At 53.2% G+C, this 20917-nt stretch overlaps 1 protein-coding gene across 5 annotated transcripts in view; it reads right to left on the bottom strand.

The window, feature by feature from the left end:
* Nucleotides 1-20917, bottom strand: part of GSE1 (Gse1 coiled-coil protein) — a 226928-nt gene that overhangs the window by 6155 nt on the left and 199856 nt on the right. For all 5 annotated transcript variants that reach the window (XM_075326235.1, XM_075326238.1, XM_075326237.1 and 2 more), the window contains 10 exons: nucleotides 11932-12131; nucleotides 6351-6529; nucleotides 6070-6267; nucleotides 5816-5998; nucleotides 3998-4317; nucleotides 3586-3913; nucleotides 2902-3503; nucleotides 768-880; nucleotides 406-673; nucleotides 37-150 (listed from right to left, as the gene is read on the bottom strand). In XM_075326235.1, the coding sequence (XP_075182350.1) occupies nucleotides 37-150; nucleotides 406-673; nucleotides 768-880; nucleotides 2902-3503; nucleotides 3586-3913; nucleotides 3998-4317; nucleotides 5816-5998; nucleotides 6070-6267; nucleotides 6351-6529; nucleotides 11932-12131 (2505 nt within the window). The remainder of the gene's footprint in view (nucleotides 1-36; nucleotides 151-405; nucleotides 674-767; nucleotides 881-2901; nucleotides 3504-3585; nucleotides 3914-3997; nucleotides 4318-5815; nucleotides 5999-6069; nucleotides 6268-6350; nucleotides 6530-11931; nucleotides 12132-20917) is intronic.

Here is a 20917-nt window from a genome sequence, read left to right as displayed (position 1 = left end):
TGCCACAGCCTGACAGGACCTTTCCGGACGTCTTACCTGTGGGTGGAGGAGAGCTGCCCCGACATGAAGCCAGCGGGGGATTCCTCGCCGCCTCCGGGGCCGCATTCTTCTGTTTAATGGCTTCCAGTATTTCAACCAGCTTCTCCTTGTCTGCCAAATTCAAGACAAGACAGATTTAGTCGGGGGCAGATGACAACATTTCGCCTGTGACATGAAGTCTCAGACTCCGGTCAGCAGAAGCCCAGGAGATTACGAGACCCCCAGCAAAGCACAATACAAAAGCCAGTCTAACCGCTGGTACTGGGGCCACTGGAGCCAGCGAGGCCAGGCCGCTCCCCAGCTGCACTCCAGCGGCTCCCCATCCGCTCTCCAGCTGCACTCCATCCGCTCTCCAGCTGCACTCACCTCTCCTCTGCTCCACGCTCACATGCGACAGATCAAAGAAGGTCAGGAACTTTTTCTTCTCTTCCAGGTTGGGGCTGTTGTTCAGCTCATCCGGACTGAACCTGGTAGACAGCGGGGAGTGCGGCGACGGCGTCTGTCTTTTGCTTTGGATCGGAGGCGATGGGCTCCTCTCCCTCAACATTCGCCTCCTCTTCCGTCTCTTCTGTTGCAGGATCCGTTCCTTTTCTTGTTGGGTGGCGAGTCCAAAGATCTGAAGAAACTCCAGCTTCTGGAGACAGATACATGGGAAAATAATGCAAAGTGTTATTGATTCATCAACCTCTGAAAAATGGCACATGGCTGCACCCGTATCCCCCGCTCACCTCAGACGACGTATCCAGCTTGAGTGGCGGCTGCTCGGAGACCCTCCGGAGATGTGCCCGCACTTCCTCCTCATCACTCTCATCATACGAATCATCAATATCGTAATAATAACCTGACAAAAGGAACGAGCCGGTCACCACATGCAGGACCTCAATGCAGGAGGTCTAAGCACAGGGAAAGGTCTGCATTGCACGGCCGGAAGATACTGCTAAAGCGTCACTACCCCGAGACCTGGATGTGAAGAGCCAGTCACCTCCACCTAATGAGCAGAGTGCTGGAGGACACACACGCTCAGTCCCCTCCACCTAATGAGCAGAGTGCTGGAGGACACACACGCTCAGTCCCCTCCACCTAATGAGCAGAGTGCTGGAGGACACACACGCTCAGTCCCCTCCACCTAATGAGCCGAGTGCTGGAGGACACACACGCTCAGTCACCTCCACCTAATGAGCCGAGTGCTGGAGGACACACACGCTCAGTCCCCTCCACCTAATGAGCCGAGTGCTGGAGGACACACACGCTCAGTCCCCTCCACCTAATGAGCCGAGTGCTGGAGGACACACACGCTCAGTCACCTCCACCTAATGAGCAGAGTGCTGGAGGACACACACGCTCAGTCCCCTCCACCTAATGAGCAGAGTGCTGGAGGACACACACGCTCAGTCCCCTCCACCTAATGAGCCGAGTGCTGGAGGACACACACGCTCAGTCACCTCCACCTAATGAGCCGAGTGCTGGAGGACACACACGCTCAGTCCCCTCCACCTAATGAGCCGAGTGCTGGAGGACACACACGCTCAGTCCCCTCCACCTAATGAGCCGAGTGCTGGAGGACACACACGCTCAGTCACCTCCACCTAACGAGCCGAGTGCTGGAGTACACACACGCTCAGTCCCCTCCACCTAATGAGCAGAGTGCTGGAGGACACACACGCTCAGTCCCCTCCACCTAATGAGCAGAGTGCTGGAGGACACACACGCTCAGTCCCCTCCACCTAATGAGCAGAGTGCTGGAGGACACACACGCTCAGTCCCCTCCACCTAATGAGCAGAGTGCTGGAGGACACACACGCTCAGTCCCCTCCACCTAATGAGCAGAGTGCTGGAGGACAAACATGCTCAGTCACCTCCACCTAATGAGCCCAGCTGGAGGACACACATGCTCAGTCACCTCCACCTAATGAGCCCAGTGCTGGAGGACACACACACTCAGTCACCTCCACCTAATGAGCAGAGTGATGGTGGTTGCAAATGCTAATCACACTCACTTCACTAGCTGAAGGTGACTTAGCGTGTGTGTCCTCCAGCACTCGGCTCATTAGGGAGAGGTGACTGAGAGCAGAGTGCTGGAGGGCCCACATGCTATGTGGAGGTGACTGAGTGTGTCCTCCACCTAGTGAGCCGAGTGCTGGAGGTGACTGAGCGTGTGTGTCCTCCAGCACTCGGCTCAAGAGGTGAAGGTGACAGAGCAGAGTGCTGGCGGACACACATGCTCAATGTGGAGGTGACTGAGCGTGTGTCCTCCACCTAGTGAGCCGAGTGCTGGAGGTGTGTGAGCGTGTGTGTCCTCCAGCACTCGGCTCATTAGGAGGAGGTGTGTGAGCGTGTGTGTCCTCCAGCACTCGGCTCATTAGGAGGAGGTGACTGAGCGTGAGTGTCCTCCAGCACTCGGCTCATTAGGTGGAGGGGACTGAGCGTGTGTGTCCTCCAGCACTCGGCTCATTAGGAGGAGGTGACTGAGCGTGTGTGTCCTCCAGCACTCGGCTCATTAGGAGGAGGTGACTGAGCGTGTGTGTCCTCCAGCACTCGGCTCATTAGGAGGAGGTGACTGAGCGTGTGTGTCCTCCCATGTAACTATAGCAAATAAAGCAGTAACACAAATGAAATCATACGGCACACTCCTGTTTATCTGCTTTTGCACTGAATCCCAGCACATTTGCAGCGGCTCATTTATTTCTCTAGTTGCTGATGGATTTTGCATAATAATCTGGAAATAAATGGATTGTGTCAGAGAACCGCTGCATTCAGGATATTGACCTGCTGCGATCTTTGCTCCATCGTCTAGACATGGGACTCACTTATCGTTGTTGCAGCAGCCTGTACTCCGCACACTGACTGCGGATGGCATCTTACCTTTCTCTCGGGCTTCTTTCCGCCTCCGCTCCTCTAGGTCCAGCTTACTGACCAGCCTTCGATGCTGCTGCAGAAACTCGTCGTATATGAGCATGGGGTCTCGCGTTCTTGTAGGGGGGGTCCGGTGTGACAGGCACGGCTTGTGCAGCAGCGTGGTCTCGGCCGTCTGGCCGGCCTGCTGGAGGGAACTTCTCTGCTGGTTTAGGAAGGACTGGGTCGATTTTTCAAGTTCAGCTAGAAAAGGGGCATGAGAGTAGCCAGAGTGCTCCAGAGAGGACTCCCGGATGGGCTGGTACTTCTCCAAGTGTTCTTTCCTCCGGGGAAGGTCGTCCTCCTCCGGCTTCTCGAAGCTGTACGGACGCTCCACCTTGATCGTGGGTAACGTCGGGCGGCTATGTTCATAAATAGTGGAAGTGTGGTTGAGGATAGAGGCCGGCTCGTGGCTTCGCCGGGACTCTGACGGAGTGTCCATGAGCGACACGGGGTTCCAAAGTGAGGTGGGGACCGAGTGCTGCTGGGGTTTGGGTGAGATGAGGGGTGGTGGACCTCCAAAATGCTGCAATGGCTCCCGAATGGTCCCCTCGTGACGAGTGGGCAGCATTCTAAAGAAAGAAGAGAAATACAATAGTACACAATGACACAAGTCCCGCCGCCGTGCAGAACACGGGGTCACCGATGACCCACCTGAGGTTCTCTGGCCTCGCCTCGGCCTCCGGTTGTACAATGGGACGCCCAGTAGCGTCCAGCTGCTGCTCCAACACTTGCTGCCGAAACTCCGACACCTGGTATTGCCGGTCCTCCTTCTCCTGCCGGAGACGCCTTTGCCGCGCTAACCATTTCTCCTCTTCCTGCGTCCTCTGAGCCAAGAGAGTAGCTGCTGCAGCGCTGCTTGTCGGAGGGAATACCGCGTGGCTGGAGATCAGGCTGGGCACAGAATGGTGCGTGGTGGGGGGCTGATGCATTTGGTGCTGGACTGGCTTTGGGGTCTGTACAGATGCTTCTTTCAGCTTCTCTGTAAGGACAGACACACTGACAAGGTCAGCCATAAAGGGGGCGGACGGTCGCGCCTGCTACATCACACCAGGATAACACTCACCGGGTCGGGCTGGTGCCGGCGGTTCCGTTGGCTTTACCCGTTCTTCTTGGTGTATTCGGAGGGGGTGCACCTCCGATTCTGCCATATATTGGCTCTCTAGGCTCTTGAGGAGGCTGGCCTCCTTCTCTCGGGTGCGCTCTCTTTGGCGCTCGAGTTCTCGCTCCCGTTCTCTCTCCTTCTCTCGTTCCAACTCTTTCTTTTCCCGCTCCCTCTCTCGCTCCCGTTCCTTCTCCCGCTCGCGGTCGGCTTCTCGCGCTTTTTCTCGCTCCTCCCGCTCTCTTTCCCTTTCACGCTGTCTCAACTCTTCGTCCATTTGGAGTCTGTAGATGCAAAAACCCAGTGATCAGAGGGATCATTCCCATGTACAGGCGGTAATATCCGAAGACAACGGCGCAGATGAACGTTTAGTGTCAGCGATCAGCATGTGCGATCCTACAGATTAACCTTTTAACGACCGCGGACAGTAATATTACATCCTAGCGGTCATAATGTTACTGTCCGCGATCAGGTGCCGGCAGTGACTGGCGCACATCTCAGCTGATTTTTACAGCTGAGATGTGTGCCTGCCAGGCACGAGCGGAATCGTTATCTGCTCGTGCCGTTTAACCCCTTAAGTGGCGCTGTCAATATGTGACAGCGCCATTATAACGGCATTGGTGGTAAACATATACTTATCGGCTGATACCGGAAGTCACGTGACACGATTACGTGACTTCCGGTGATTGTCATGGTAGCACAGGTTCATGTGATGACTCCTGTAGCTCACATGAATTACTTTCGGTTTCACCCGGCCCGGAGCTGAGTGTGGCAGAAAATGAGCATATCTGCTGTTTACAGCTGTATAGCTGTGATCAGCAGATATGGCAGAGCGATCAGATTGCTGATCGCTATAGCCCCCTAGGGAAACTAGTAAAATAATAAAAAAAAAAAAAAAACCTAAAAAGTTCAAATCACCCCCCTTTCGCCCCATGGAAACTGAAAGGGTTGAAAAAAAAAAAAAATACACACATTTGGTATTGCCGTGTTCAGAAATGCCCGATGTATCAAAATATAAAATCAATTAATCTGATTGGTAAACGGTGTAGCGGCAAAAAAAATTAAATACGCTAAAATTACGTTTTTTTGGTCGCGACAAATTTCGCGCAAAATGCAATAAGAGGCGATCAAAATGCAGCATCTGCGCAAAAATGGTACCGTTAGAAACGTCAGCTCGAGACGCATTAAATAAGCCATAGATCCCGAAAAATGAGAACGCTACGGGTCACGGAATATGGCGTAAAACGTGCACCACTTTTTTCGGACAAACTTCTGATTTTTTTTTAACCCCTTATGTAAAAGTAAACCTATTCATGTTTGGTGTCTACGAACTCGCACTGTCCTGAGGCATCACATAGATACCTCAGTTTTACCATATAGTGAACACCGTGAATAAAATATCTCAAACAATACTGCTATCACACTTTTCGCATTTGGAATTTGTTTTGCCGTTTTCTAGTACACTAGATGGTAAAGCTTATGCTTTCATTTAAAAGTACAGCTTGTCCCGCAAAAAATGAGCCCTCACATGACCAGATTGTCTGAAAAATAAAAAAAATTAAGTCTCTCGGAAGAATGGCAAAAAACCCCCCCAAAAAACGGAAAGCGAAAAATCAGCTGGTCATGAAGAGGTTAATTACCAAAAAGCCCCTAAAAAATAAGACCTGGACCCGGGGAAGCCTTCCGCGTCACATTCATCATACAGGGAGCGAAACAAGCACCAGACATCAAATTACATAGGGGTCACCAGCGTGATGTATAGCACCCGCGGGTCCCGGTTACCTCTCGGCCGTGAGGCGCTCGGATTGCAGAGCGGACAGCGAGGAATGAGCGAGATCTGCCGGGTATCGGACGCCGGACAAGTGCAGGTGCATGGCTGACGGGTGCAGAGGCGGCAGTGACCCCGGACTGTGGAGGGGGTAGAACGGGGACCTCAGTGCAGATAAACAGTAGGAATCGTCCATCCTGCAAGGACACAACAAGGAGGTCAGCACCGCTCATGGAAGGCGCCTGCAATCCCTGGAAGCGAAGCCCACCTGAACGCCGGGTGGGTGAAGGTGTGGTGCGCCAGGTAGCTGTTGTGATAGTACGCTGCCGCCGCGGTGGGGTCCAGGCCGATGTGCGGCAGCGAGGGCATGCGGAGGTCCTCAGCCGTGGGGTACGGGCGGAAGCTTCGTAAATACTCCTCAGTAACTGTACTCGGGGGGACCACATGATGGACCGGCCGCTGCAAACTGGAGAAAAACCAAATCATTACAAGAGTCACCAGATAACGGCACAACCACAAAGCCTGCTCCAGGCGCCGTCACTAACGCACTTCAGGGGCTGGAAGCGGGAGTCCTGCACCACAGAACTTGGCGGGATGGCAAAGGCATATGCGCTCCCCAGCAGGTGAGCGGGTACAGCGGAGGCACCAGTCTTCTCCGAGGACAGCTGGGATTCTGCAAGCAGCCGCTCTCTGCTGATACTGTTCACCCGAGAGGAGTTGTCAGGTTGCTGTAGAGAAGAGAAGACGTGTGAAGTCACAAAACAAAGGTCCACAATGCTGAAAACCCTGAATAATCCTGATATACTCCAGAGCTGCACTCACTATTCTGCTGGTGCAGTCACTGTGTACATACATTACATTACTGATCCTGAGTTACCTCCTGTATTATACTCCAGAGCTGCACTCACTATTCTGCTGGTGCAGTCACTGTGTACATACATTACTGATCCTGAGTTACCTCCTGTATTACACTTCAGAGCTGCACTCACTATTCTGCTGGTGCAGTCACAGTGTACATACATTACATTACTGATCCTGTATTACCTCCTGTATTATACTCCAGAGCTGCACTCACTATTCTGCTGGTGCAGTCACTGTGTACATACATTACTGATCCTGAGTTACCTCCTGTATTATACTCCAGATCTGCACTCACTATTCTGCTGGTGCAGTCACTGTGTACATACATTACATTACTGATCCTGAGTTACCTCCTGTATTATACCTCAGAGCTGCACTCACTATTCTGCTGGTGCAGTCACTGTGTACATACATTACATTACTGATCCTGAGTTACCTCCTGTATTATACCCCAGAGCTGCACTCACTATTCTGCTGGTGCAGTCACTGTGCACATACATTACATTACTGATCCTGAGTTACCTCCTGTATTATACTCCAGATCTGCACTCACTATTCTGCTGGTGCAGTCACTGTGTACATACATTACATTACTGATCCTGAGTTACCTCCTGTATTATACCCCAGAGCTGCACTCACTATTCTGCTGGTGCAGTCACTGTGTACATACATTACATTACTGATCCTGAGTTACCTCCTGTATTATACTCCAGAGCTGCACTCACTATTCTGCTGGTGCAGTCATTGTGTACATACATTACATTACTGATCCTCAGCTGCACTCACTATTCTGCTGGTGCAGTCACTGTGTACATACATTACATTACTGATCCTGAGTTACCTCCTGTATTATACTCCAGAGCTGCACTCACTATTCTGCTGGTGCAGTCACTGTGTACATACATTACATTACTGATCCTGTATTACCTTCTGTATTATACTCCAGAGCTGCACTCACTATTCTGCTGGTGCAGTCACTGTGTACATACATTACTGATCCTGAGTTACCTCCTGTATTATACTCCAGAGCTGCACTCACTATTCTGCTGGTGCAGTCACTGTGTACATACATTACATTACTGATCCTGAGTTACCTCCTATATTATACTCCAGAGCAGCACTCACTATTCTGCTGGTGCAGTCACTTTGTACATACATTACTGATCCTGAGTTACCTCCTGTATTATACTCCAGAGCTGCACTCACTATTCTGCTGGTGCAGTCACTGTGTACATACATTACATTACTGATCCTGTATTACCTCCTGTATTATACTCCAGAGCTGCACTCACTATTCTGCTGATAAGGTCACTGTGCACATACATTACTTATCTGTGAATTATCCTGAGTTACATCCTGTATATACACAGTGAGTGCACCAGCAGAATAGCAAGTGCAGCTCTGAAGGGTAAGTAATATATTGTACTCCAGAGCAGCACTCTATTCTGATAGTGGTTATTGGAAACAGTAATCCAGCAAGATAGGAAGGGTGCTGCACCACTGTATGTCACTCAGCGATAACGCATGTGTGCTCGTCGAGGGCTAGGAATTACCGTACCCTGAGCGGGGGTGCTCGTCCAGAAGAAAAGTCCAAGTACCGATGGATGAGTGAAGGAAATGAGGGACCGCACTCCGTACCGCTGTGCAGGAATCTTTAGTTTATTAGACGGTGCAGGGTAAAAAGCAGGAGACTAGCTGTGAGCTGGCTCCCAGGTAGAGGACGACAGCTGTTTCGCCTAACTCCAGAGCAGCACTCTCTATTCTGATAGTGGTTATTGGAAACAGTAACTTGCTGAGGGATACAGTTACAGTTTATGTTGTAAATAGTTCCCAGAATTAAAAAAGTCATCACAGCAGCCTCTGTGCAGACAGTGAACAAGCAGGGTGCGCTAATGCTGCAGAATAGGGAGTGCAGCTCTGGCTGTAACACATGACAGTATGGTAAGTGACCGAGTGCAGAGAGATAGATCTGAGAATATCTGCACCGTGCGGATACAGAAGAGGCGGCCAATATCTCCTCATAGTGCACAGATCAGGAGAGGATAGAGGCCGCCTGACCTCTTTGGCCCCGTGCAGCTGCGGCATACTGCTCTTTCCACCCCTATATTACATATATATAGTACGTATGTATGTATATATATATATATATATATATATATATATATATATATATATATTTATTATGTGTATATTTTGGTAATGATGGCGCTGTAATACAATTGAGCAGAGAGCGCAGGGTTAATGTGTTGCAGTTCAGCACGTTGCAGAAGTAAAGGCTACCCCCGGAGTCAGACGGCTCTCCAGGGCCCCCTTAGAAGGATGGATCGTTTGTAATGGGCCGGGGGAAGGAGGCGGCAGCGCAGCAGAGATCTGTGTTTGCTGATCTGGTAAAAATGCTGCAAAATGTCAGAGAACGAGATTGGGAGGAGCGCGGGTGCAGAGTGCAGACTGCCATCCACACCCGGCCCGGCAGACATCTGCTGCGGGAGGAAATGAGAGATGTAATCGCACTTTCACAGGTCAAGTGTCTGCATCTGCAAACAAAATACCACTGTCAGAAAGTATCACGCACACGCGCATTAACAGCCACAGAGAGCCTCCAACTAAAATTTATATAGTAAGCTGCAAGAAGTAGGGTTCATTGAGCCGCGGAGAGAGGCACCGACTCCCTGGGAATTCATCCTCTCCTCCACCAGACACATCAGCCATAATTAATTGAAAGAGATGGGGCCCCGTTGATTGGAATTCTTAATGAGCAGCAACATCTGTTCACTCTCCCGGCCCTTGTGTGCGCTCGCTCGCTCCCTGCCCCCTCCCTACACCCTGCTGGCTGCACGCTCAGCCTCCTCCGAACTGCGCCCTGCCCCGGGTCATCCGGCACTGCCGAGAGGTCAGGGTACATGATAGTAACAGCGATGTGGGGGCGGCATGACCAGGGCACACCTAGGCACCGCGCCGCCCTCCGCCAGTGCACGGTGTGCATAGATTAATTGTAAGCGGCATCAAAGGCGGCGGCAGAATATGTGCAGGAGCGGAATCTGCATATACATCAAGAGAGGGGAACATGTTCTTTTAAGCCGGTGGCTTTTGTAGATATTGTCCTCTAATCCGCAGCCGAGCTGAATCCGGGGGCACCGCACTCGGTGGAGGGCATGATCGGCTGCAGGGGGATTATATAAATACAGAACCAAGCCCACATCTAGGCCTCTGTTCACACATATTATACAGAGAGCCGCTGGTTATAATGACGGTCTGATCGCCCCCTCATCTGATCACACAAGCTGCAATCATATGAGAGCACAGGACAGGGGGCTGCACATTCTTAGGCGGCCATTACTGCTCCCATCTCAGAGGCCGTACACCTGCATAGGCTTCAACTGTTCCTCCCGTGAACCCCGAACACACAGCCGTTACTGCTCCCATCTCAGAGGCCGTACACCTCCATAGGCTTCAGCTGTTCCTTCCGTGGACCCCACATGCACAGCCTTTACTGCTCCCATCTGAGAGGCCTTACACTTCCATAGGCTTCAGCTGTTCCTCCCGTGGACCCCACATGCACAGCCTTTACTGCTCCCATCTCAGAGGCCGTACACCTGCATAGGCTTTAGCTGTTCCTCCCGTGGCCCCCACATGCACAGCCTTTACTGCTCCCATCTCAGAGGCCGTACACCTGCATAGGCTTTAGCTGTTCCTTCCGTGAACCCCGCATGCACAGCCATTACTGCTCCCATCTCACAGAGGCCGTACACCTCCATAGGCTTCAGCTGTTCCTCCCCTGGACCCCGCATGCACAGCCTTTACTGCTCCCATCTCAGAGGCCGTACAAGTGCATAGGCTTTAGCTGTTCCTCCCGTGGACCCCCGCATGTACACCGTTTACTGCTCCCATCTCAGAGGCCGTACACCTCCATAGGCTTCAGCTGTTCCTCTCGTGGACCCCCGCATGAACAGCCTTTACTGCTCCCATCTCAGAGGCCGTACACCTGCATAGGCTTCAGCTGTTCCTCCCCTGGACCCCGCATACACAGCCTTTACTGCTCCCATCTCACAGAGGCCGTACACCTCCATAGGCTTCAGCTGTTCCTCCCGTGGCCCCCCACATGCACAGCCATTACTGCTCCCATCTCAGAGGCCGTACACCTCCATAGGCTTCAGCTGTTCCTCCCCTGGACCCCACATGCACAGCCATTACTGCTCCCATCTCAGAGGCCGTATACCTCCATAGGCTTCAGCGGTTCCTCCCGTGGCCCCCACATGCACAGCCATTACTGCTCCCATCTCAGAGGCCGTACACCTCCATAGGCTTCAGCTGTTCCTCCCCTGGACCCCGCATACACAGCCTTTACTGCTCCCATCTCACAGAGGCCGTACACCTCCATAGGCTTCAGCTGTTCCTCCCGTGGCCCCCCACATGCACAGCCATTACTGCTCCCATCTCAGAGGCCGTACACCTCCATAGGCTTCAGCTGTTCCTCCCCTGGACCCCACATGCACAGCCATTACTGCTCCCATCTCAGAGGCCGTATACCTCCATAGGCTTCAGCGGTTCCTCCCGTGGCCCCCACATGCACAGCCATTACTGCTCCCATCTCAGAGGCCGTACACCTCCATAGGCTTCAGCTGTTCCTCCCGTGGCCCCCACATGCACAGCCATTACTGCTCCCATCTCAGAGGCCGTATACCTCCATAGGCTTCAGCGGTTCCTCCCGTGGCCCCCACATGCACAGCCATTACTGCTCCCATCTTAGAGGCCGTACACCTCCATAGGCTTCAGCTGTTCCTCCCCTGGACCCCGCATACACAGCGGACCTGGCTCCTGCATATACTTTGGCCAAACACCTCGGATGTCAGCCCAGCCACCACTTATAGGCGGATGGTTGGCTCTGCAGTGGTCACCATAGTCCTTCGTCCCCGCGGTTCTTCCGGTCACTTCTGCGGGGGTTACAGAAGCAGCGGAGCATTCCCATAGCGGAGGACAGAGACGCTGACCTGCGCCGCTGCCTCTCCATCCATTCTCCCCTAGGACGCGGTGTCCTCATCGGGGGGCCCCACATCTATCAGACATATAGAAAGTTGCAGAAGCCATCGATCATTGTGTCAGATGTTTGTAATCTAAACATGGAAAGCCCCTTTAATCTCTTAGCAGCGCCCCTGGTGACGGTGCTGCAGATTTCTGTCATGTAGACCCCTCCATGTGCCCCTATTCTAGCCCCCAATCTTAAGTTGTGGATGGCTCAGATATCACAGGAAGAGTCACGGGATGAGATTACCTGACGCGCTTCGCTCCTCCACACTCCGTTCACCGTTTTGGTGGGTGCGATGGTCACCACAGGTGGGGTGTTGGGCACACTATGGCCTGTTGGGGGCACTATGATGGGCCCCATCGGACCCCTCTTTGGCGTGCTGGCAGGAGAACTGTGATTGGTCGCAGGGGATGAAACTGGGGAAGACTCGCTGCTTATTGATGATCCTGCAAGAGACAGAAAGGGAAAATGATGTTTAATCTCTTATGGACGACTGCGAAGACACGGACAAAACGTTTCAGACCACTTCCAAGTGTGGTGAGATGTTCCTGCACCAGCGTGGCCTCCCACCACCGGACTGTGGCACAGTGGCCCGTGGCGTCCGTCAGTCCTGTCCACATGGAGACGCCGTATCTACACTTCATAGTATATAGGACAAGCAATGGTGGCGGCAGCGGGACGGGTGCGTCCTCTACTGCTCTCGAGAAGTCTCGGTGTCATCTCCTCTCTGCAGATGAGGAAATGATGGCTGTGGATGCGTGGGCAGCAGATGATTACCGGCTGATTGTGGAGCGCACATTTTCTGGCGTGTGGGAACAGTGGAGAGGTTATAGCACGCGGAGATGTCTCACGCAGCTACTGTAAACGGATGGTGGGCCGGGAGCGAGGAGACGGAGAATCCGATCAGCCGGAGATTTATCTACCCTGCTCCTCAGACACTCGTTCTATCCAGCCACGTAGGTGGCCACAATCTGATATTTATGTGCCAAACGCTCGAGAACACAGATCAAGACGAATCTATATCAAAGCAATCGGGAGAAATTCGGCAACCATCGACCATTTCAGCCAACAGGACACCATCGTGTGGAGAAAGGACGGTGGTGAATATGGACGGAGGCGTACGACAGCGTCTGCGTAATGACGGTGCGGCTATCATACCACTTCTATCTAAGCCGTAAGATTGTCGGTAACAGGAAGGGTGGTCTCCTAATTGTGATACCAGATAGTAACCAGCGGAGAACTACATGCGTCACCCCTCGACTTCCAACCATCAGCCAGAACGCCGAAATAATGTGGGGGTGGGGAATAAATAACAAATCATTGCATTCCTATACCCATTACTCTGCCCCCTATTGGTGGTCGGGAACCTCAGCAGGTTTGGATCCTTATTACACCGGTGGCCAGGAACCTCAGCAGGTTTGGATCCTTATTACACCGGTGGTCGGGAACGTCAGCAGGTTTGAGTCCTTATTACATCGGTGGTCGGGAACGTCAGCAGGTTTGGGTCCTTATTACACCGGTGGTCGGGAACGTCAGCAGGTTTGGGTCCTTATTACACCGGTGGTCGGGAACGTCAGCAGGTTTGGGTCCTTATTACACCGGTGGCCAGGAACCTCAGCAGGTTTGGGTTCTTATTACACCGGTGGTCGGGAACGTTAGCAGGTTTGGGTCCTTATTACACCGGTGGTCGGGAATGTCAGCAGGTTTGGGTCCTTATTACACCGGTGGTCGGGAACGTCAGCAGGTTTGGGTCCTTATTACACCGGTGGTCGGGAACGTCAGCAGGTTTGGGTCCTTATTACATCGGTGGTCGGAACGTCAGCAGGTTTGGGTCCTTATTACATCGGTGGTCGGAACGTCAGCAGGTTTGGGTCCTTATTACACCGGTGGTCGGAACGTCAGCAGGTTTGGGTCCTTATTACACCGGTGGTCAGGAACGTCAGCAGGTTTGGGTCCTTATTACACTGGTGGTCAGGAACATCAGCAGGTTTGGGTCCTTATTACACCGGTGGCCGGGAACGTCAGCAGGTTTGGGTCCTTATTACATTGGTGGTCAGGAACGTCAGCAGGTTTGGGTCCTTATTACACCGGTGGCCGGGAACGTCAGCAGGTTTGGGTCCTTATTACACCGGTGGTCAGGAATGTCAGCAGGTTTGGGTCCTTATTACACCGGTGGTCGGGAATGTCAGCAGGTTTGGGTCCTTATTACACCGGTGGCCGGGAACGTCAGCAGGTTTGGGTCCTTATTACATTGGTGGTCAGGAACGTCAGCAGGTTTGGGTCCTTATTACACCGGTGGTCGGGAACGTCAGCAGGTTTGGATCCTTATTACACCAGTGGTCGGGAACGTCAGCAGGTTTGGGTCCTTATTACATCGGTGGTCAGGAACGTCAGCAGGTTTGGATCCTTATTACATCGGTGGTCGGGAACGTCAGCAGGTTTGGGTCCTTATTACACCGGTGGTCGGAACGTCGGCAGGTTTGGGTACACCGGTGGTCAGGAACGTCAGCAGGTTTGGGTCCTTATTACACTGGTGGTCAGGAACATCAGCAGGTTTGGGTCCTTATTACACCGGTGGCCGGGAACGTCAGCAGGTTTGGGTCCTTATTACATTGGTGGTCAGGAACGTCAGCAGGTTTGGGTCCTTATTACACCGGTGGCCGGGAACGTCAGCAGGTTTGGGTCCTTATTACACCGGTGGTCAGGAATGTCAGCAGGTTTGGGTCCTTATTACACCGGAGGCCGGGAACGTCAGCAGGTTTGGTTCCTTATTACATTGGTGGTCAGGAACGTCAGCAGGTTTGGGTCCTTATTACACCGGTGGTCAGGAACGTCAGCAGGTTTGGGTCCTTATTACACCGGTGGTCGGGAATGTCAGCAGGTTTGGGTCCTTATTACACCGGTGGCCGGGAACGTCAGCAGGTTTGGGTCCTTATTACATTGGTGGTCAGGAACGTCAGCAGGTTTGGGTCCTTATTACACCGGTGGTCGGGAACGTCAGCAGGTTTGGATCCTTATTACACCAGTGGTCGGGAACGTCAGCAGGTTTGGGTCCTTATTACATCGGTGGTCAGGAACGTCAGCAGGTTTGGATCCTTATTACATCGGTGGTCGGGAACGTCAGCAGGTTTGGGTCCTTATTACACCGGTGGTCGGAACGTCGGCAGGTTTGGGTACACCGGTGGTCAGGAACGTCAGCAGGTTTGGGTCCTTATTACACTGGTGGTCAGGAACATCAGCAGGTTTGGGTCCTTATTACACCGTTGGCCGGGAACGTCAGCAGGTTTGGGTCCTTATTACATTGGTGGTCAGGAACGTCAGCAGGTTTGGGTCCTTATTACACCGGTGGCCGGGAACGTCAGCAGGTTTGGGTCCTTATTACACCGGTGGTCAGGAATGTCAGCAGGTTTGGGTCCTTATTACACCGGAGGCCGGGAACGTCAGCAGGTTTGGGTCCTTATTACATTGGTGGTCAGGAACGTCAGCAGGTTTGGGTCCTTATTACACCGGTGGTCAGGAACGTCAGCAGGTTTGGGTCCTTATTACACTGGTGGTCAGGAACATCAGCAGGTTTGGGTCCTTATTACACCGGTGGCCGGGAACGTCAGCAGGTTTGGGTCCTTATTACATTGGTGGTCAGGAACGTCAGCAGGTTTGGGTCCTTATTACACCGGTGGCCGGGAACGTCAGCAGGTTTGGGTCCTTATTACACCGGTGGTCAGGAATGTCAGCAGGTTTGGGTCCTTATTACACCGGTGGTCAGGAATGTCAGCAGGTTTGGGTCCTTATTACACCGGAGGCCGGGAACGTCAGCAGGTTTGGGTCCTTATTACACCGGTGGCCGGGAACGTCAGCAGGTTTGGGTCCTTATTACACCGGTGGCCGGGAACGTCAGCAGGTTCGGGTCCTTATTACACTGGTGGTCAGGAATGTCAGCAGGTTTGGGTCCTTATTACACCGGAGGCCGGGAACGTCAGCAGGTTTGGGTCCTTATTACACCGGTGGTCGGAACGTCAGCAGGTTTGGGTCCTTATTACATTGGTGGTCAGGAACGTCAGCAGGTTTGGATCCTTATTACACCGGTGGTCGGGAACGTCAGCAGGTTTGGGTCCTTATTACATTGGTGGTCAGGAACGTCAGCAGGTTTGGGTCCTTATTACACTGGTGGTCAGGAACGTCAGCAGGTTTGGGTCCTTATTACACCGGTGGTCAGGAACGTCACCAGGTTTGGGTCCTTATTACACCGGTGGTCGGGAATGTCAGTAGGTTAGGGTCCTTATTACACCGATGGGAACGTCAGCAGGTTTGGGTCCTTATTACACTGGTGGTCGGGAATGTCAGCAGGTTTGTGTCCTTATTACACCGGAGGCCGGGAACGTCAGCAGGTTTGGGTCCTTATTACACTGGTGGTCAGGAACATCAGCAGGTTTGGGTCCTTATTACACCGGAGGCCGGGAACGTCAGCAGGTTTGGGTCCTTATTACACCGGTGGTCAGGAATGTCAGCAGGTTTGGGTCCTTATTACACCGGTGGTCGGGAATGTCAGCAGGTTTGGGTCCTTATTACACCGGAGGCCGGGAACGTCAGCAGGTTTGGGTCCTTATTACACTGGTGGTCGGGAACATCAGCAGGTTTGGGTCCTTATTACACCGGTGGTCGGAACGTCAGCAGGTTTGGGTCCTTATTACACCGGTGGTCAGGAATGTCAGCAGGTTTGGGTCCTTATTACACCGGTGGTCGGGAATGTCAGCAGGTTTGGGTCCTCATTACACTGGTGGTCGGGAACATCAGCAGGTTTGGGTCCTTATTACACCGGAGGCCGGGAACGTCAGCAGGTTTGGGTCCTTATTACACCGGAGGCCGGGAACGTCAGCAGGTTTAGGTCCTTATTACACTGGTGGTCGGGAACATCAGCAGGTTCGGGTCCTTATTACACCGGAGGCCGGGAACGTCAGCAGGTTTGGGTCCTTATTACACCGGTGGTCAGGAATGTCAGCAGGTTTGGGTCCTTATTACACCGGAGGCCGGGAACGTCAGCAGGTTTGGGTCCTTATTACACCGGAGGCCGGGAACGTCAGCAGGTTTGGGTCCTTATTACACCGGTGGTCAGGAATGTCAGCAGGTTTGGGTCCCTATTACACCGGAGGCCGGGAACGTCAGCAGGTTTGGGTCCTTATTACACCGGTGGTCAGGAATGTCAGCAGGTTTGGGTCCTTATTACACCGGAGGCCGGGAACGTCAGCAGGTTTGGGTCCTTATTACACCGGAGGCCGGGAACGTCAGCAGGTTTGGGTCCTTATTACACTGGTGGTCGGGAACGTCAGCAGGTTTGGGTCCTTATTACACCGGAGGCCGGGAACGTCAGCAGGTTTGGGTCCTTATTACACCGGAGGCCGGGAACGTCAGCAGGTTTGGGTCCTTATTACACCGGTGGTCAGGAATGTCAGCAGGTTTGGGTCCTTATTACACCGGTGGTCAGGAATGTCAGCAGGTTTGGGTCCTTATTACACCGGAGGCCGGGAACGTCAGCAGGTTTGGGTCCTTATTACACCGGTGGCCGGGAACGTCAGCAGGTTTGGGTCCTTATTACACCGGTGGCCGGGAACGTCAGCAGGTTCGGGTCCTTATTACACCGGTGGTCAGGAATGTCAGCAGGTTTGGGTCCTTATTACACCGGAGGCCGGGAACGTCAGCAGGTTTGGGTCCTTATTACATCGGTGGTCGGGAACGTCAGCAGGTTTGGGTCCTTATTACACCGGTGGTCAGGAATGTCAGCAGGTTTGGGTCCTTATTACACTGGTGGTCAGGAATGTCAGCAGGTTTGGGTCCTTATTACACCGGAGGCCGGGAACGTCAGCAGGTTTGGGTCCTTATTACACCGGTGGTCGGAACGTCAGCAGGTTTGGGTCCTTATTACATTGGTGGTCAGGAACGTCAGCAGGTTTGGATCCTTATTACACCGGTGGTCGGGAACGTCAGCAGGTTTGGGTCCTTATTACATTGGTGGTCAGGAACGTCAGCAGGTTTGGGTCCTTATTACACTGGTGGTCAGGAACGTCAGCAGGTTTGGGTCCTTATTACACCGGTGGTCAGGAACGTCACCAGGTTTGGGTCCTTATTACACCGGTGGTCGGGAATGTCAGTAGGTTAGGGTCCTTATTACACCGATGGGAACGTCAGCAGGTTTGGGTCCTTATTACACTGGTGGTCGGGAATGTCAGCAGGTTTGTGTCCTTATTACACCGGAGGCCGGGAACGTCAGCAGGTTTGGGTCCTTATTACACTGGTGGTCAGGAACATCAGCAGGTTTGGGTCCTTATTACACCGGAGGCCGGGAACGTCAGCAGGTTTGGGTCCTTATTACACCGGTGGTCAGGAATGTCAGCAGGTTTGGGTCCTTATTACACCGGTGGTCGGGAATGTCAGCAGGTTTGGGTCCTTATTACACCGGAGGCCGGGAACGTCAGCAGGTTTGGGTCCTTATTACACTGGTGGTCGGGAACATCAGCAGGTTTGGGTCCTTATTACACCGGTGGTCGGAACGTCAGCAGGTTTGGGTCCTTATTACACCGGTGGTCAGGAATGTCAGCAGGTTTGGGTCCTTATTACACCGGTGGTCGGGAATGTCAGCAGGTTTGGGTCCTCATTACACTGGTGGTCGGGAACATCAGCAGGTTTGGGTCCTTATTACACCGGAGGCCGGGAACGTCAGCAGGTTTGGGTCCTTATTACACCGGAGGCCGGGAACGTCAGCAGGTTTAGGTCCTTATTACACTGGTGGTCGGGAACATCAGCAGGTTCGGGTCCTTATTACACCGGAGGCCGGGAACGTCAGCAGGTTTGGGTCCTTATTACACCGGTGGTCAGGAATGTCAGCAGGTTTGGGTCCTTATTACACCGGAGGCCGGGAACGTCAGCAGGTTTGGGTCCTTATTACACCGGAGGCCGGGAACGTCAGCAGGTTTGGGTCCTTATTACACCGGTGGTCAGGAATGTCAGCAGGTTTGGGTCCCTATTACACCGGAGGCCGGGAACGTCAGCAGGTTTGGGTCCTTATTACACCGGTGGTCAGGAATGTCAGCAGGTTTGGGTCCTTATTACACCGGAGGCCGGGAACGTCAGCAGGTTTGGGTCCTTATTACACCGGAGGCCGGGAACGTCAGCAGGTTTGGGTCCTTATTACACTGGTGGTCGGGAACGTCAGCAGGTTTGGGTCCTTATTACACCGGAGGCCGGGAACGTCAGCAGGTTTGGGTCCTTATTACACCGGAGGCCGGGAACGTCAGCAGGTTTGGGTCCTTATTACACTGGTGGTCGGGAACATCAGCAGGTTTGGATCCTTATTACACCGGTGATTGGGAACATCAGCAGGTTTGGGTCCTTACTACACCGGTGGTCGGGAACGTAAGCAGGTTTGGGTCCTTACTACACCGGTGGTCGGGAACGTCAGCAGGTTTGGGTCCTTATTACACCGGTGGCCGGGAACGTCAGCAGGTTTGGGTCCTTATTACACTGGTGGTAGGGAATGTCAGCAGGTTTGAGTCCTTTTAAGGGGGTCTGGAGAAGAGAATTGGGGTGGCCTATAAGACAAGGGGGTGGGCCTGGAGGAGGTCTACAAGAAATGGCTGGAAAGACAAGGCTTGCTAGAAGGGTGGAGGCATTGTGAAGAGGATGAGGGTCTAGAGTCTCCTACCACCCAGTCTGCACGAAAGGACGAAGGACAGGATCCTCCGGAGGAGAGGAGTGGTCTATACAAAGGGTGACAGGTGATGGGGTGTAGAAGTTTAGAGACCCCAGTCTGGAAGAGGGGGTGGTCTGGAGGAGAGGATGGGGAAAGTGTCTGTACAAAGGGTGAAGGATGGCGGGGATAGGTGGGGTTTAGGTGTTTATAGACCTCAGTCTGGGGTCTGGTTGGAGAAGAGGGTAGAGAGGGGTCTGGAGGAGAGTACGGGTGGAGATGGGGGTCGGGAAAGAGCTGTGTGGACCCACTGGGTCACACCTGCACAGTCAGCGCCAGCGTCTGAGGACTAGTCCAATATAAGCCCTAGGTATCAGGCGGATGGGGGGACTGCGGTGCATTCACCACCTGGAGGACACTAGCGGCTAATCTGAGCTCAGGATAGAAGTCATCAGGAGACTCCTCCACCTCCTCCCACCGCCGCACCATCACAGAATAACACACGGCGAGGCCTTGATGCTCAAGGACTTCAGACCATTTCATCCGTGGAGCACTTGGGGTAGTGATCAGAACTGACATCTCCGCGGTGGGAAGAGCGCGCACAACACTCAATGATCCGCTGACCTGGAGGCCACATCTGTACCATTAGCCACAGAAGAAGCTACGAGACATTCCCAGGACACCGGATCCTTGAAGAAGAAGCGAAGCCACAGGGAGAAGAATGATTTCTTATCATGGCTGCATCTGGAGACAGCGCTCTTCCCATTAGCCTGCGGATGTGACCATGGGAGGAAGGGTCTGCTCATTACAGGGCAGAGGCGCTGATAAGGTTCACAGCCGCTATTGAAGCGTATCTTGTTAACGGTAGACCTGGAACAATTATGGATGTAATCCTTCCTGAGCTGGGGAACCGTCCCCGACCGCTCAAAATCAATAGCTTCCCAACAAGTCAGGCAATTAACGGCACCACCAGCATTACAGCCGGGAGATGAGCTGTGCGGCGTACGCGGGGGGGGGGCGGTGTGATCACCGTAATTAACTGCCGACATCTGAAGACCACCGGCTCAATAACATTAATTGGGATTAGAGTTGAAGAGTCCTAGTGTGGCCATGTCACCTATATTGTGCGCCCTCCTGACTCTCCACTTCACAATGCCGGTCTATCTGACCAGTCCTAGTGTGGCCATGTCACCTATATTGTGTGCGCCCTCCCGGCTCTCCACTCCACAATGCCGGCCTATCTGACCAGTCCTAGTGCGGCCATGTCACCAATATTGTGTGCCCTCCTGACTCTCCACTCCACAATGCCGGTCTATCTGACCAGTCCTAGTGCGGCCATGTCACCTCTATTGTGTGCGCCCCCCCGGCTCTCCACTCCACAATGCCGGTCTATCTGACCAGTCCTAGCGCGGCCATGTCACCAATATTGTGTGCCCTCCTGACTCTCCACTCCACAATGCCGGTCTATCTGACCAGTCCTAGTGTGGCCATGTCACCAATATTGTGTGCCCTCCTGACTCTCCACTCCACAATGCCGGCCTATCTGACCAGTCC

Source organism: Anomaloglossus baeobatrachus, chromosome 10 (assembly GCF_048569485.1).
Source record: "Anomaloglossus baeobatrachus isolate aAnoBae1 chromosome 10, aAnoBae1.hap1, whole genome shotgun sequence".
Classification (NCBI taxonomy): Eukaryota; Metazoa; Chordata; class Amphibia; order Anura; family Aromobatidae; genus Anomaloglossus; species Anomaloglossus baeobatrachus.
This window is presented reverse-complemented; position numbering and strand designations above follow the sequence as displayed.